This window comes from Gymnoscopelus braueri, assembly GCF_963280865.1.
Source record: "Gymnoscopelus braueri genome assembly, chromosome: 9".
Lineage (NCBI taxonomy): Eukaryota > Metazoa > Chordata > Actinopteri > Myctophiformes > Myctophidae > Gymnoscopelus > Gymnoscopelus braueri.
In genome coordinates, this window is record NC_137610.1 from 51,867,552 (window position 1) to 51,880,191 (window position 12,640).

Genomic DNA, 12,640 nt, shown 5'->3' on the forward strand with positions numbered 1-12,640 from the left:
TATGTGACCTATGGCTCATTAGTTATGTCATTATCATGTCTTTCACAGACATATACATATAAATCAAACTATTTCAAACTTCATATCACTGCTGTTGGGCAGAAACCAACTAACCCTAACCCGACAGTGACGATATGTATTGTGTTCTGTGCCAATCCATTGTAATTTAATTCATAATATAATCATCATAATTACATTTACAAAACTAACCACCCCTCCCGACAAAGTGTTTCTAATCGTGAGGGAGGAACGCATCAGAAAAAGAGGAAGAGGGGCAAAGATACAAGAGACACGATACTTCACTCTTCTTCAGTGTGCGTAAAGAAGTGGACCGTATCACTTTAGAATCTAAGTCGTAAAGGTAAAGAAGTGAGCCGTACCACTTTAGAATCTAAGTCATAAAGGAGTGAGCCGTATCACTTTAGAATCCAAGTCATAAAGGTAAAGGAGTGAGCCGTATCACTTTAGAATCTAAGTCATAAAGGTAGAAATGTCTGTGGCTTTCAACTCTGAAAACATTGAGATGGAAGAGACAGGTGATGTGATCTATGAGAATTACCAGAACGATGAAATCTATGATGATATAGACAACCCTCCACCTCAGGAGCAACAGCCACCGGAGATACTGCAGTCTGGTAAGATATGTTATTAAAACCATACATATATAGCATTAAATGTGACTACGTCATCAACGATGGGATTGATTGATTGATTCATTGATTGATATTTAAAAAATCGAATAAATAACCGTAAAGAGAAAAGACAGAAATATTATGTACCTGATAATTCAACTTTTTATCAGAGCTACAGGTGTCTTTTTTCACTTTAAAAGAAAAATTGGTTCATTTTATCTTTTACTCAGGCTTTTGGGAGCACCCCCGGACAGTTTTTAAGTTGCTTGATTCAGAATTTAGATGTTTTATATTAATTTTATCGGACACGCCCCCAACTCCATTTTAACCATGTTAGATTCATCTGAAACACCCGTCCTTGTTTCTGGTGACTGATGTTGTCCTTCTAATACGTGAGGACACCGTGTTTTTACAATTACTTTTTTCATTTATTTTTTATATTTATTTTGGGACAATGAAAAAAAAATGTAATGAAATAAATGAAAAAAGTAATCGAAAAAACACAGCCCCCTCACGTATTAGGAGGGCAGGTTGAGTCACCAGAACCAAGGACGGGTGTTTTCGATAAATCTAGCATGGTTAAAATGGAGTTTGAAGTTACAATGGGTTTGTATAGGAAGGGTGCGTGTCTGATAAAATGAATATCAATATCTAAATACTGAATCAAGCAACTTAAAAACTGTCTGGGGGGCTCACAAAAGCCTGAGTAGATGATAAAATGACGCACTTAAAAAATATATATATATATATCCCTTTAAGTAAAAGTATCAATACTGCAATGTAAAAATAGTCTGTTATAAGTAAAAAGTCCGGAATTCAAAATTGACTTGAGTGAATGTACAAAATAATTTGGTATCACATTTTTTCTGTAGTTCCAAAAGTAGAAAGTACTGCTTATGCAGAATGTCTATATAGGTTTTCAAATGTATAAAGTGTACAAAAATCCGAAATGTATCCACCTGTTTCCGCGGGAATTTACTGGAGCAAAAATCCTGTGTGGGAAACATCCTGCGGGGGGACCGGAAGTAGGAAATAGCGGCTCAGTGTGTTTACATTTGCCAGCAGAACGTAGCTCGTTCGCCAGCCTTTTGCATGTAGTTGAAGCGCAAGGGGGCGGGGGGGCGGTGCATGGGGAGAGAGTCAGCGCACTGAAGTCAAGGCACACTACAGACTACTGTGTTGTTGACAGACAACGGATGCACGCTTATTATGAGAAACAACACAAATAAAACATGGCAAAACAGTTGCGTGCATTAGTGCAAGATGAGGGTAAAGGAAACATTCAGTCTAAATGTCCAGTAATTCGCACGCGAAAAGGAAACATTAATGTCCAGTTTGCTAATCCACAACTACTGTGCCAGATAATCACCAAGAGAGTTAAAAAAGAAAAAACGTTTCAGTCATTCAGTCCGACTTCAGTTCACTGTAGCCTATAGTAGCCTTTTCATAAATTATATTTGTATTAGGCTGTCCTAAGAGTTTATAATATTTAGAGAAATGTAAGGTTTCAAATACAAAAGTATTGGTAGTAGTTGCTGGACATTTAGACTGAATGTTTCATTTATCCTCATCTTGCGCTAATGCACGCAACTGTTTTGCCAGGTTTTATTTGTGTTGTTTCTCATAAGCGTGCATCCGTTGTCCGTCAACAACACAGTAGTCTGTGCCTTGACTTCAGTGCGCTGACTCTCTCCCCCCCCCCCCGCCCCCTTGCGCTTCAACTACATGCAAAAGGCCCGTTCGCAGTACAGCTACGTTCTGCTGGCAAATGTAAACACACTGAGCCGCTATTTCCTACTTCCGGTCCCCCCGCAGGATGTTTCCCACACAGGATTTTTGCTCCAGTAAATTCCCGCGGAAACAGGTGGATATAGGGCTGAAGTGGTTAACCCGCATCTGTGTCACTTTTGATATCTTTTGGCTATTCAAAAATAGCAGACATACAAGCTCATAGCGCGGCACCGAGTGCCGCACTATAAGCTTGTAGATCTGCTATTTTCAAAAAATCGTGGACATTTTAGCAAATCTTTGAATATAATATTTTACAAATGTCCTCTAAATCCTAACAGTTTTTTTTTTAGCTTATTACAATAGTGGTGCTCCAACTTTTCCATGTCAAGGACCCCCAAAATGATATGTATCCCCCCATCTCAATGGGGGGATACATATCCCCCAGAAGCACAGATCGCAGTTAAAAATGTCCGCTTTAAAAAACATAGATATATTTAGAGATTTGCAAAACAAAATCAAGATTTAAAAATAAATAGCAGATTTACAAGTTCATATGAGTTTGTAGATCTGCCATTTTTGAATAGCCAAAGAAATCTTAAAATGACGAAATGAGAGCTGCGTTCCCGGTCTATATACTGTAGTAAAAATACCTCAAAATTGTTAAGTACTTGAGTAAATGTACTTAGTTACTTTACACCACTACTTTACCGCAGCTACTTTAGCCAGCATGAGTAGCTGTGTAAAGCAGGTGGTGTGTGACACACACACACACACACACACACACACACACACACACACACACACACACACACACACACACACACACACACACACACACACACACACACACGTGTGTTTGTGAAGTGCAATTTATATTAGATCCACATAATTGACAGGGAAAGATTTATGATTTGGTCAAATCACATTAACCAAACAAAGTAATGTTATTTTTAAATGTAAACTATTTATGATTAATTTAATGCTGGTATGATTTCAGCCCTCCTTGTTCAGCTGTCCATCCTAGAAATGAGGCTCAACGCCACTGAGAGTCAACTGGAGGAGGTCAAGAGAAACAATGCAGGTATTATAACTTCATGTTTAGTAATTACATGTTACACCTGAACATAACATATCTATATGTCATCAATGTCCTCTGTCTGTAGAACCTGGCAACATAACAACTTTAAGTAAAAGTATCAATACTGCAATGTAAAAATAGTCTGTTTTAAGTAAAAAGTCCGGAATTCAAAATTGACTTGAGTGAATGTACAAAATAATTTGGTATCACATTTTTTCTGTAGTTCCAAAAGTAGAAAGTACTGCTTATGCAGAATGTCTATATACGTTTTCAAATGTATAACATGTACAAAAATCCGAAATGTATTGGTTAACCCGCATCTGTGTCACTTTTGATATCTTTTGGCTATTCAAAAATAGCAGACATACAAGCTCATATCCCCCAGAAGCACAGATCGCAGTTAAAAATGTCCGCTTTAAAAAACATAAATATATTTAGAGATTTGCAAAAAAAAATCAAGATTTAAAAATAAATAGCAGATTTACAAGTTCATATGAGCTTGTAGATCTGCCATTTTTGAATAGCCAAAGAAATCTTAAAATGACGAAATGAGAGATGCGTTCCCGGTCTAAATAGTAAAAATACCTCAAAATTGTTAAGTACTTGAGTAAATGTACTTAGTTACTTTACACCACTACTTTACCGCAGCTACTTTAGCCAGCATGAGTAGCTGCGTAAAGCAGGTGGTGTGTGACACACACACACACACACACACACACACACACACACACACACACACACACACACACACACACACACACACACACACACACACACACACACACACACACACACACACACACACACACACACACACAGCTTACTGCTACACTGTGCTTGGTATCCACAAACACACACACACACACACACACACACAAACGCGCGCGTACACACACACACACACACACACACACACACACACACACACATACACAGCTTACTGCTACACTGTGCTTGGTGTCCACAAACACACACACACACACACACACACGCTCACACTCACACTCACACTCACACACACACACACACACACACACACACACACACACACACACACACACACACACACACACACACACACACACACACACACACACACACACACACACACACACACACACACAGCTTACTGCTACTCTGTGCTTTGTGTCCACAGTCACTGCAGTGTCTCCAGAGAGGAAGTGCAGCTCTTGGCTTCCTGTGGTCGCTGCGGGTCTGCTAGGTCTCCTCCTATTGGCTGGAATCACGGTTGGAGTTCACTGTAAGTATTCACCAATTATAATGGAAACAATTATATTCCACAAGGATGAAGGATTGACAGAGTTGTATTGAATAGATCATGATCCTACAGCATCAGAGCTAGCCAGGTTGTAATCATCAACCAGAAGAGACAAAACAAATGTTTTAACGTAACTTTTTCTGTGATATTTCTCTGCAGTGTTGGTCAAGGTGAGCGGCACTGAGACCAAGATGGAGGAAGGTAATTTCACAAACACACACACACACACACACACACACACACACACACACACACACACACACACACACACACACACACACACACACATGAAGTGCAATTTATATTAGATCCACATAATTGACAGGGAAAGATTTATGATTTGGTCAAATCACATTAACCAAACAAAGTAATGTTATTTTTAAATGTAAACTATTTATGATTAATTTAATGCTGGTATGATTTCAGCCCTCCTTGTTCAGCTGTCCATCCTAGAAATGAGGCTCAACGCCACTGAGAGTCAACTGGAGGAGGTCAAGAGAAACAATGCAGGTATTATAACTTCATGTTTATAATTACATGTTACACCTGAACATAACATATCTATATGTCATCAATGTCCTCTGTCTGTAGAACCTGGCAACATAACAACATCTAATATGTGTGGCCACTGGACAGTAACAAAGTACATTTACTTTAGTAAATCAAACATTAACTTTTTTTAATACGTAGTAATTAGTAACATTTTTGGAATCTTACAGTCTCTGAGTCTCTGAGTGCGGGAGAGCTTCATATATTTCATTTCATGACGATTTCAAAAACGATGGAGCTGCACAAAAACTAATGTCACCCACTTCTTTACACCTGTGAACCTGTCATGTGACAATAAAGATGACTCTGTGAACCTGTCATGTGACAATAAAGATGACTCTGTGAACCTGTCATGTGACAATAAAGATCACTCTGAACTCTCAGTTTGTTAAAAACATCTAAAACAGCTAAAAAAAACATTTCTCTTTGTCGCTGCCTTATACTGAGGTTTATTTTCATTATTCTTCTGCACACAGTAATGTTGGCCCCTTAATGCTAAGTGGTCTGAACCAAAGATAGTGACTTTATACCATTTACTTCTTGAAACAAACAAGTCAGACCTTAATTAGTAGATGAGTGGACTATTATGTCAGTTGAGATATAACCAATGAAAACCAAGAATTTGATTGAATAATGGTGTTCAACTTGTAAAAATAAAGGCTGAGGTTTTTTTGTTTGTTTTTTTTACAGTTTTTGTAACTTTTTCTGTGATATGTCTCTGCAGTGTCTGTCAAGGTGAACGGCACTGAGACCAAGAATGACGAAGGTAATTCAAACATATATATTATATTCAAAATAGATGTTGTTTTGGAAATACAATTTATATATGATCCACATAAGTGACAAGGGAAAGACTAAAGATTTGGTCAAATCACATTAACCACATTAACCACATTAACCACTCAAATCACATTAACCACATTAACCACTCAAATCACATTAACCACATTAACCACTCAAATCACATTAACCACTCAAATGTGTTTTATTTTTTTTATGTAAACTATTGCATTGCACATTGCACTATTGATTTAATGCAAATGCTGGGATGATTTCAGCCCTCCTTGCTCATCTGTCCACCCTGGAAACGAGGCTCAACACCACTGAGAGTCAACTGGAGGAGGTCAAGAGAAACAATGCAGGTATTATAACTTCATGTTTAGTGATTAAATGTAAAAGATTATATTGTCTAAAACTGTCTATAATGTATGACCTTGCTGTAAATATTATTTTGTACAATTTGTACCTGTACAGTATAGACCAAAATATATTTGTTTAAATATTTAACTGTTTAAAATAACTTTCCCTGTAATATTTTCTCAGCTCTTGCTGCCAAACTGCATGCCAGTGAGAGCACCGTGGGAGACCTTCAGACCAACATGGAGGCCCTGAAGACAGACATCAAAGGTAACTAGACCAGTGGTTCACAAACTTGTTCATGTCAAGGACCCTCAAAATGATATGTATTTGGCCGCGGACCCCCATCAAAAAAATGTTTGTCCCAGGGACCTCCAGAAGCAAAGATTTGAGTTAGAAATGTTTGCTTGTATATATATATATATATATATATATATATATATACATACACACACACAACTACACTTAGTAATTATTATTATTTAATTTTTTGGGGGCCAGTTTAGTTTTTTCATGAAAACAGAGAATCATAGCTACACATTTAAATATTGGTTGTGCAGTTTGACTCACCAGTTTTAGAGTCAATAAATGTGTTCTACAATTCTTGGAGCTGAGAAAACAGCCTTCTCTAGAAATGTAGTCGAGTCAAAAGTACAATATTTGTCTTTGCATTGTTGTGGAGTGAAAGTTATAAAGACTCTTAGAAGTCCTAAAATCTGAATTACTTGAGTAAAAGTGGAAATACTAATCAAACCAAAATAGCAGATCTACAAGCTGCTATAAACTGCTATAGCTGATCTACATGACACAGAAATTATGAGAATATTAATCTGATATGTCAGTACTGTGGCTTTAACACATTTTAGACAGGAAAAAAAATCAGTGGAGGTTTTTATCATCTGCTGAAAAAGCCATCTAGTTAGAGGGTTACATAATAATATAAACTATTTGATCATTAAGAGTATAAGATATGCTTTAATAGTAATGCAAATAATATGATTATAATCATATAATAATGTGATAATGCTCCTGTGTTGACAGACCAACCAAAGGTGGCCTTCTCTGCTTATTATCTGGGTTTTGGACCTATTGGACCATTTAATTCTGCTACAACTCTGATTTATCAGAGAGTTCACTCTAACATCGGCAACGCCTACAATTCATCTACAGGTAGGTGGTGATTACCAGGGGTGAGCTGTAGGGGGTGCTCAGGGGGTCGGCGACCCCTTAGGTCTGAAGTTACTATGGGGGCTGGGGGCTGGGAACTCCACATGCATGCGCGAGCACGCACCGTCAGCGGCGAGCCGTCTTTAACACCTTAAACAATGGCCTCAACCTGGCTGCTTTGCATAACATTAGGCTACTCGAGAAAAGCCATGGAGTGTGAAAGGGTTAATCGCTTAGCAGAGAGTACACAAGAGCTGCAGCCTACCAGACACTCACAAAGTTATTATCCCTATCTAGCTCTGGTCCATAGCGTTAGAAGGAGTTCTCCTTAACGCTACGGTACTTTCCATTCTTTCCCCTCCCACCGCGGTAGCGCAGCTCTCGTCTATAGTAAAAAATAAAAAATACACTTTTGGTACTCACCAAAACAAAGACGGTTTTATGGAGTTGAAAGCCTACTCTACGAAGTGGGAACACTGTGAGCCCCCACCTCACGTCTAAAATACACTTTTTGGCCAGAAAATAAAATATTTCACCGGAAGGAAGAATCTGGTCAATAGGAAAATTCCATTGACCAGATCTGTAGAGGGCACTGTGGAGTAACCAAAAACATGTTGTGATTCCGGTGAAATATTTGTCTTTGCTGGCCAAAAAGTGTATTTTAGACGTGAGGTGGGGGCTCACAGTGTTCCCATTTAGTAGAGTAGTCTTTCAACTCCATAAAGTCTTTGTTTTGGTGTTTGTTTGGTGTTTTGGTTTTAAAAAACACTGTTTTGAAAGCAATGTAAGTCTTTAAAAAAAAGTAATTCAAGTAAAGACAAGTTGACTGATTATTTTACAGCTTACCACTGGTGATTACGTTAATTATGTTAATGAACTTTACCTTAAAAGTAGGGTGAGTGATTTTTAGCGGTGCCAGCCGCTCTACATTTGACCGTGTGTGTATGTCTGTCCGTATGTTTACGGACGGCAAAGATGCAACCCATGCGCCACTTCAAGACATGCACACACACACAAGCCATCACTGCACACGTGTGTGCGCGCGCGCACACACACACGCATACACGCACACGCACGCACACACACACGCACACGCACACACACACACACACACACACACACACACACACGGTCCTGCGAGGCGCACCTTTGCAACACATGCGCCACTTAAAGACATGCACACACACACACACACAGTGGCGTAATGGAGGGGTAGCAAGTGATGCGGTGCGGGGGAGCCACCAGCAGGGGGGCCCCGCCTGCGCTGATATTTTATTTTTATTTTTTTACAGCAAAAAATAAGAAAAAAGTTTATTTATATTGGTCAAATAGAACCGAATTAGACCGAATTAGACCCGAATTAGACCGAATTAGACCCGAAATTTTTCGAGGTTGTGGTCTCCCAGTTAATTATGTTAATGAGCTTTACACAATCAATTATCTCTCACCAACTAATGATACAACTTACATCTCTGTGAAAACATCAGTAACAGCATGTGAAGGGTTAAGTCTGCTGTGTCATTACAGGCTTAAAAAATATCACATTTACAAGATTTACAACATTTGTGGCTCGTTGTGAGCTTGTAGATCAGATCTTTAAGAACACTTTTTCCTTAAAAAAAATAGAGCTTAAAGGAGTAGTTCATCAAAAAAATACTTATTTTCTATCAATTACACCCCATGAAGCCTTGAATACATTTTTTAGTTTTTGTCTCATTCCTGAGACAATAATTTGATGAGCGGTTTGGTGTATCCGGTAGGAGACTCAAAGAGACTCCTTTGTGTCTCCTACCGGATACATCAGCATCTTTCCGCCGGTCATCAAAATTATTGTCTCAGGAATGAGACAAAAACAAACAAATCTCCATGAATTCAAGGACCAGGTAGACGTTAAAATGACTCCAAACATGTTTGAAAGTGAATTATCCCTTTAATCACTTAATGTAAAGCTCATTAACATGAGTAATTGATAGAACATAAGTACTTTTTTTGGGTGAACTACTCCTTTAAGTAGTTAACAGTGTTTAAAAGTGTCAACATGGCGTGTGTGTGTGTGTGTGTGTGTGTGTGTGTGTGTGTGTGTGTGTGTGTGTGTGTGTGTGTGTGTGTGTGTGTGTGTGTGTGTGTGTGTGTGTGTGTGTGTGTGTGTGTGTGTGTGTGTGTGTGTGTGTGTGTGTGTGTGTCTGTGTCTGTGTCTGTGTCTGTGTGTGTGTGTGCGTGTTCCAGGTCAGTTCTCCGCACCTGTGAAAGGAGTTTATCAGTTCAGATTCACTGCAGGCGGCCGTGCTTCATCAAAGTATGTGCGGGTCTACATGTATAAAAATGATCAGCAGCTCATTGCTACCGATGGATACAATAATCATGGACTTGGGTTAGAATACGTGTCTAATGGAGTGATCATAGAGCTGGAGCAGAGAGACACAGTGTACATGAAGATGGATGGTGGTAGTTCCCGCAGGCTCTATGATACCACATACGGTCACAACACATTCAGTGGTTTTCTGCTCTATTCTATGTAATACTGTTACTGACACGGCTGGAAACTCACTGAGTACATTTACTCAACTACTCTACTTAAGTACAATTTAGAGATACTTTTATTTTAATAATCATCTTCATCATCATTATCATCATAAACATCATCTTCATCGTCATCATTTTAACCACTATGTTACTTACTATTCAGAAACAGCAGATCTACAAGCTCACAATGTGTTGCAACACATCATGTAATGATCTTGTAGATCTGCTATTTTTGAAAGATTTTGACAAAAAGAAAAAAGGGAAATAGTCCATTCTGCATAATGAGTACTGTAAGTATTTTTTCAATACAATACTTTGGTACTTTTGCAGGTATTTTATTGTAACAGGGTATTTCTACATTGTGGTTACACTTGTAAGTCATTGTGGATAAGAGTGTAAATGTCTAAATTGTAACTTGTACTTGTAAATGGTATTTGTACTTTTACTCCAGTAAAAATGTGAGTACTTCTTCCACCACTGGTCCTGGTAGCATTACATTAAAGAGCTTCCATAATGCTCATATTCATGTTGTCAATAAAGACACATTCTAAAGCACTGTTGTGTCTATTGTATGTTTTAATGATCATTTTAATCCAGTTTATCATATTTGTATTGTATTATATAGTTATGTTATTGCATTTGTAACAGAGTATTTCTATATTGCAGTATTGATACTTTTACTTATGTAAGAAAAATATGAGTACTTTTCCCACCACTGGTTCATGGTCTCTCTTGTAAAAAAGAACACAGAAACGTATTTTCTTTCTACGCCAGATGAGAAGAGACCAAGGGCCCTATTCCAGGTTCAAGTTGCTAAAGCCACTAATATGGGATTTAGGACTAGGCAAGGGGCGATCCCCCGCAAAAGTTGCTATTCTGGGACACCTCCCTGACCCGCTAAACACCTGCGCTACCCGTTACATTATGCATGTTTGGGCGTTACAATGGTGTGGTTTGGGCGTTACAATGATAAAACCAATCACTGTGCCAGATGCCATTACCTTTAAGAGAAGACTGCGCTACCCATTATCCCCAATCCAATATACGCTCTCCTATCTCCCTGTCTGCAGTGTTGCCTGGTCTGAATATTATAAGCCACATTGGGCTTGTTTTTCTGAAGTTGTAGATCGTCTATTTTGAATTAGCCAACATATATAAATATGCACATTGTTTAATTGTTTGAAGGATTGAAGTGTTCATGTGGCCTATTATATAGTCGCTTCTATTGGGCTTGTTTTCATAGACCTGGTTGCTTATTTCTCGCAAATTCTGGCAACCACTGCAGCCACAGTGAGGGGATTTTACATGGAGCACACACACCCGATGTTTGGCTTCTAAGCTCTGGACTTTGATTGCCTTTCAGTAAAACCACATTTGATAGACATAAGTATCACCTAGATCAGGGGTGATGCAACTTTGATGATGGAGAGGGCCACTATATTTCCACACTCACTCCAGAGGGCCAGATTTCATATACTGTCGGGCAGAAACCTCTTATCTCCGTATTTTTACTTTTTTCTTAAATTAATGCCGCACTTCGGCCATTCTATGTCACACAGAAGTAACGAAAATAGCCGATCTACAAGCTCACAACGCTTCGCACCGCAACACATTTTGAGCTTGTATATCTGCTATTTTTTGCTATTTTTGAATTGGAATCCAGATTTTCTTTTGTGCTATTTTTGAATTGGAATCCTGAAAAGTTACATTGTTATTTAATTTCAAATGCATTTAGTTATACTTATGTTAACTTTATGAACTTGAATACAAATACATACATTTCAAAAAATGGAATTGTAATACTAGTCATGAAGCTACTAATATAGACTGAAGTAATGAAAACGGGTCATGTTTGCATGTTTGGAATTATAACAGCTGAAATCAATATATCAGTATTCCGATATTAACCTGTGGGCCGCATTAAGTGAAGGTGGGGGCCGCATGTGGCCCCCGGGCCGCCAGTTGCCCATGTATGGTCTAGATGTTACTGATTAGAGAGAATTTTATATTTTTGTAATCAGTTCATTATTTCCTGCGTAATCGATGAATAAAACTGACATGTGTAAATTGGAGCATTGCATTGCGCGATGCACACATTCTTAATCATCTTATATAAACACATTTGACACCATACCCTCGCTTCTGCTGATTATAGCAAAATTAGAATCATAGAGATTTGTTGGCAATAATAGCCTAGTAGAGAGAGGTGCGTGGCCGTCTCCACGAATCCATTGCAGTCTGTGCGCTCTTGTGGGTGGTTTTAGAATCCGCTGTGCGCTTTCCCAAAGCCGCACGCACTGTTGGGATTTAACATGGACATCAAACACGTGCTCTACCAAACCAAGTTGGCATTGCAGGTGGTTTTAGATGGCGCCATACACTTTCCCAAACGTGTGTGGCCAAAACAGCAATTTTGGGGATAATGCAACAACAAGCCCACGGCCACACCTCTAGGCGCAAATAGTGGAGTCGACATAATGAATAGCGGGTATAGCGGAAGCAAAATACAGTTTAGGGACAGTGCCAGCTCCCTTATCCCTAATT

At 38.7% G+C, this 12,640-nt stretch overlaps 1 protein-coding gene across 1 annotated transcript; it reads left to right on the forward strand.

Annotated features, from left to right (window-relative positions):
* Nucleotides 1-490: 490 nt before the first annotated feature.
* LOC308091611 (uncharacterized protein) lies at nucleotides 491-10,092 on the forward strand (the record flags this gene model as incomplete). The annotated part of the gene is made up of 7 exons (XM_080437274.1): nucleotides 491-635; nucleotides 3,361-3,444; nucleotides 4,607-4,702; nucleotides 4,880-4,921; nucleotides 5,147-5,230; nucleotides 7,448-7,576; nucleotides 9,800-10,092. 7 exons carry the CDS (start codon nucleotides 491-493, stop codon nucleotides 10,090-10,092), a joined length of 873 nt encoding a protein of 290 aa, XP_080293400.1.
* Nucleotides 10,093-12,640: the final 2,548 nt, after the last annotated feature.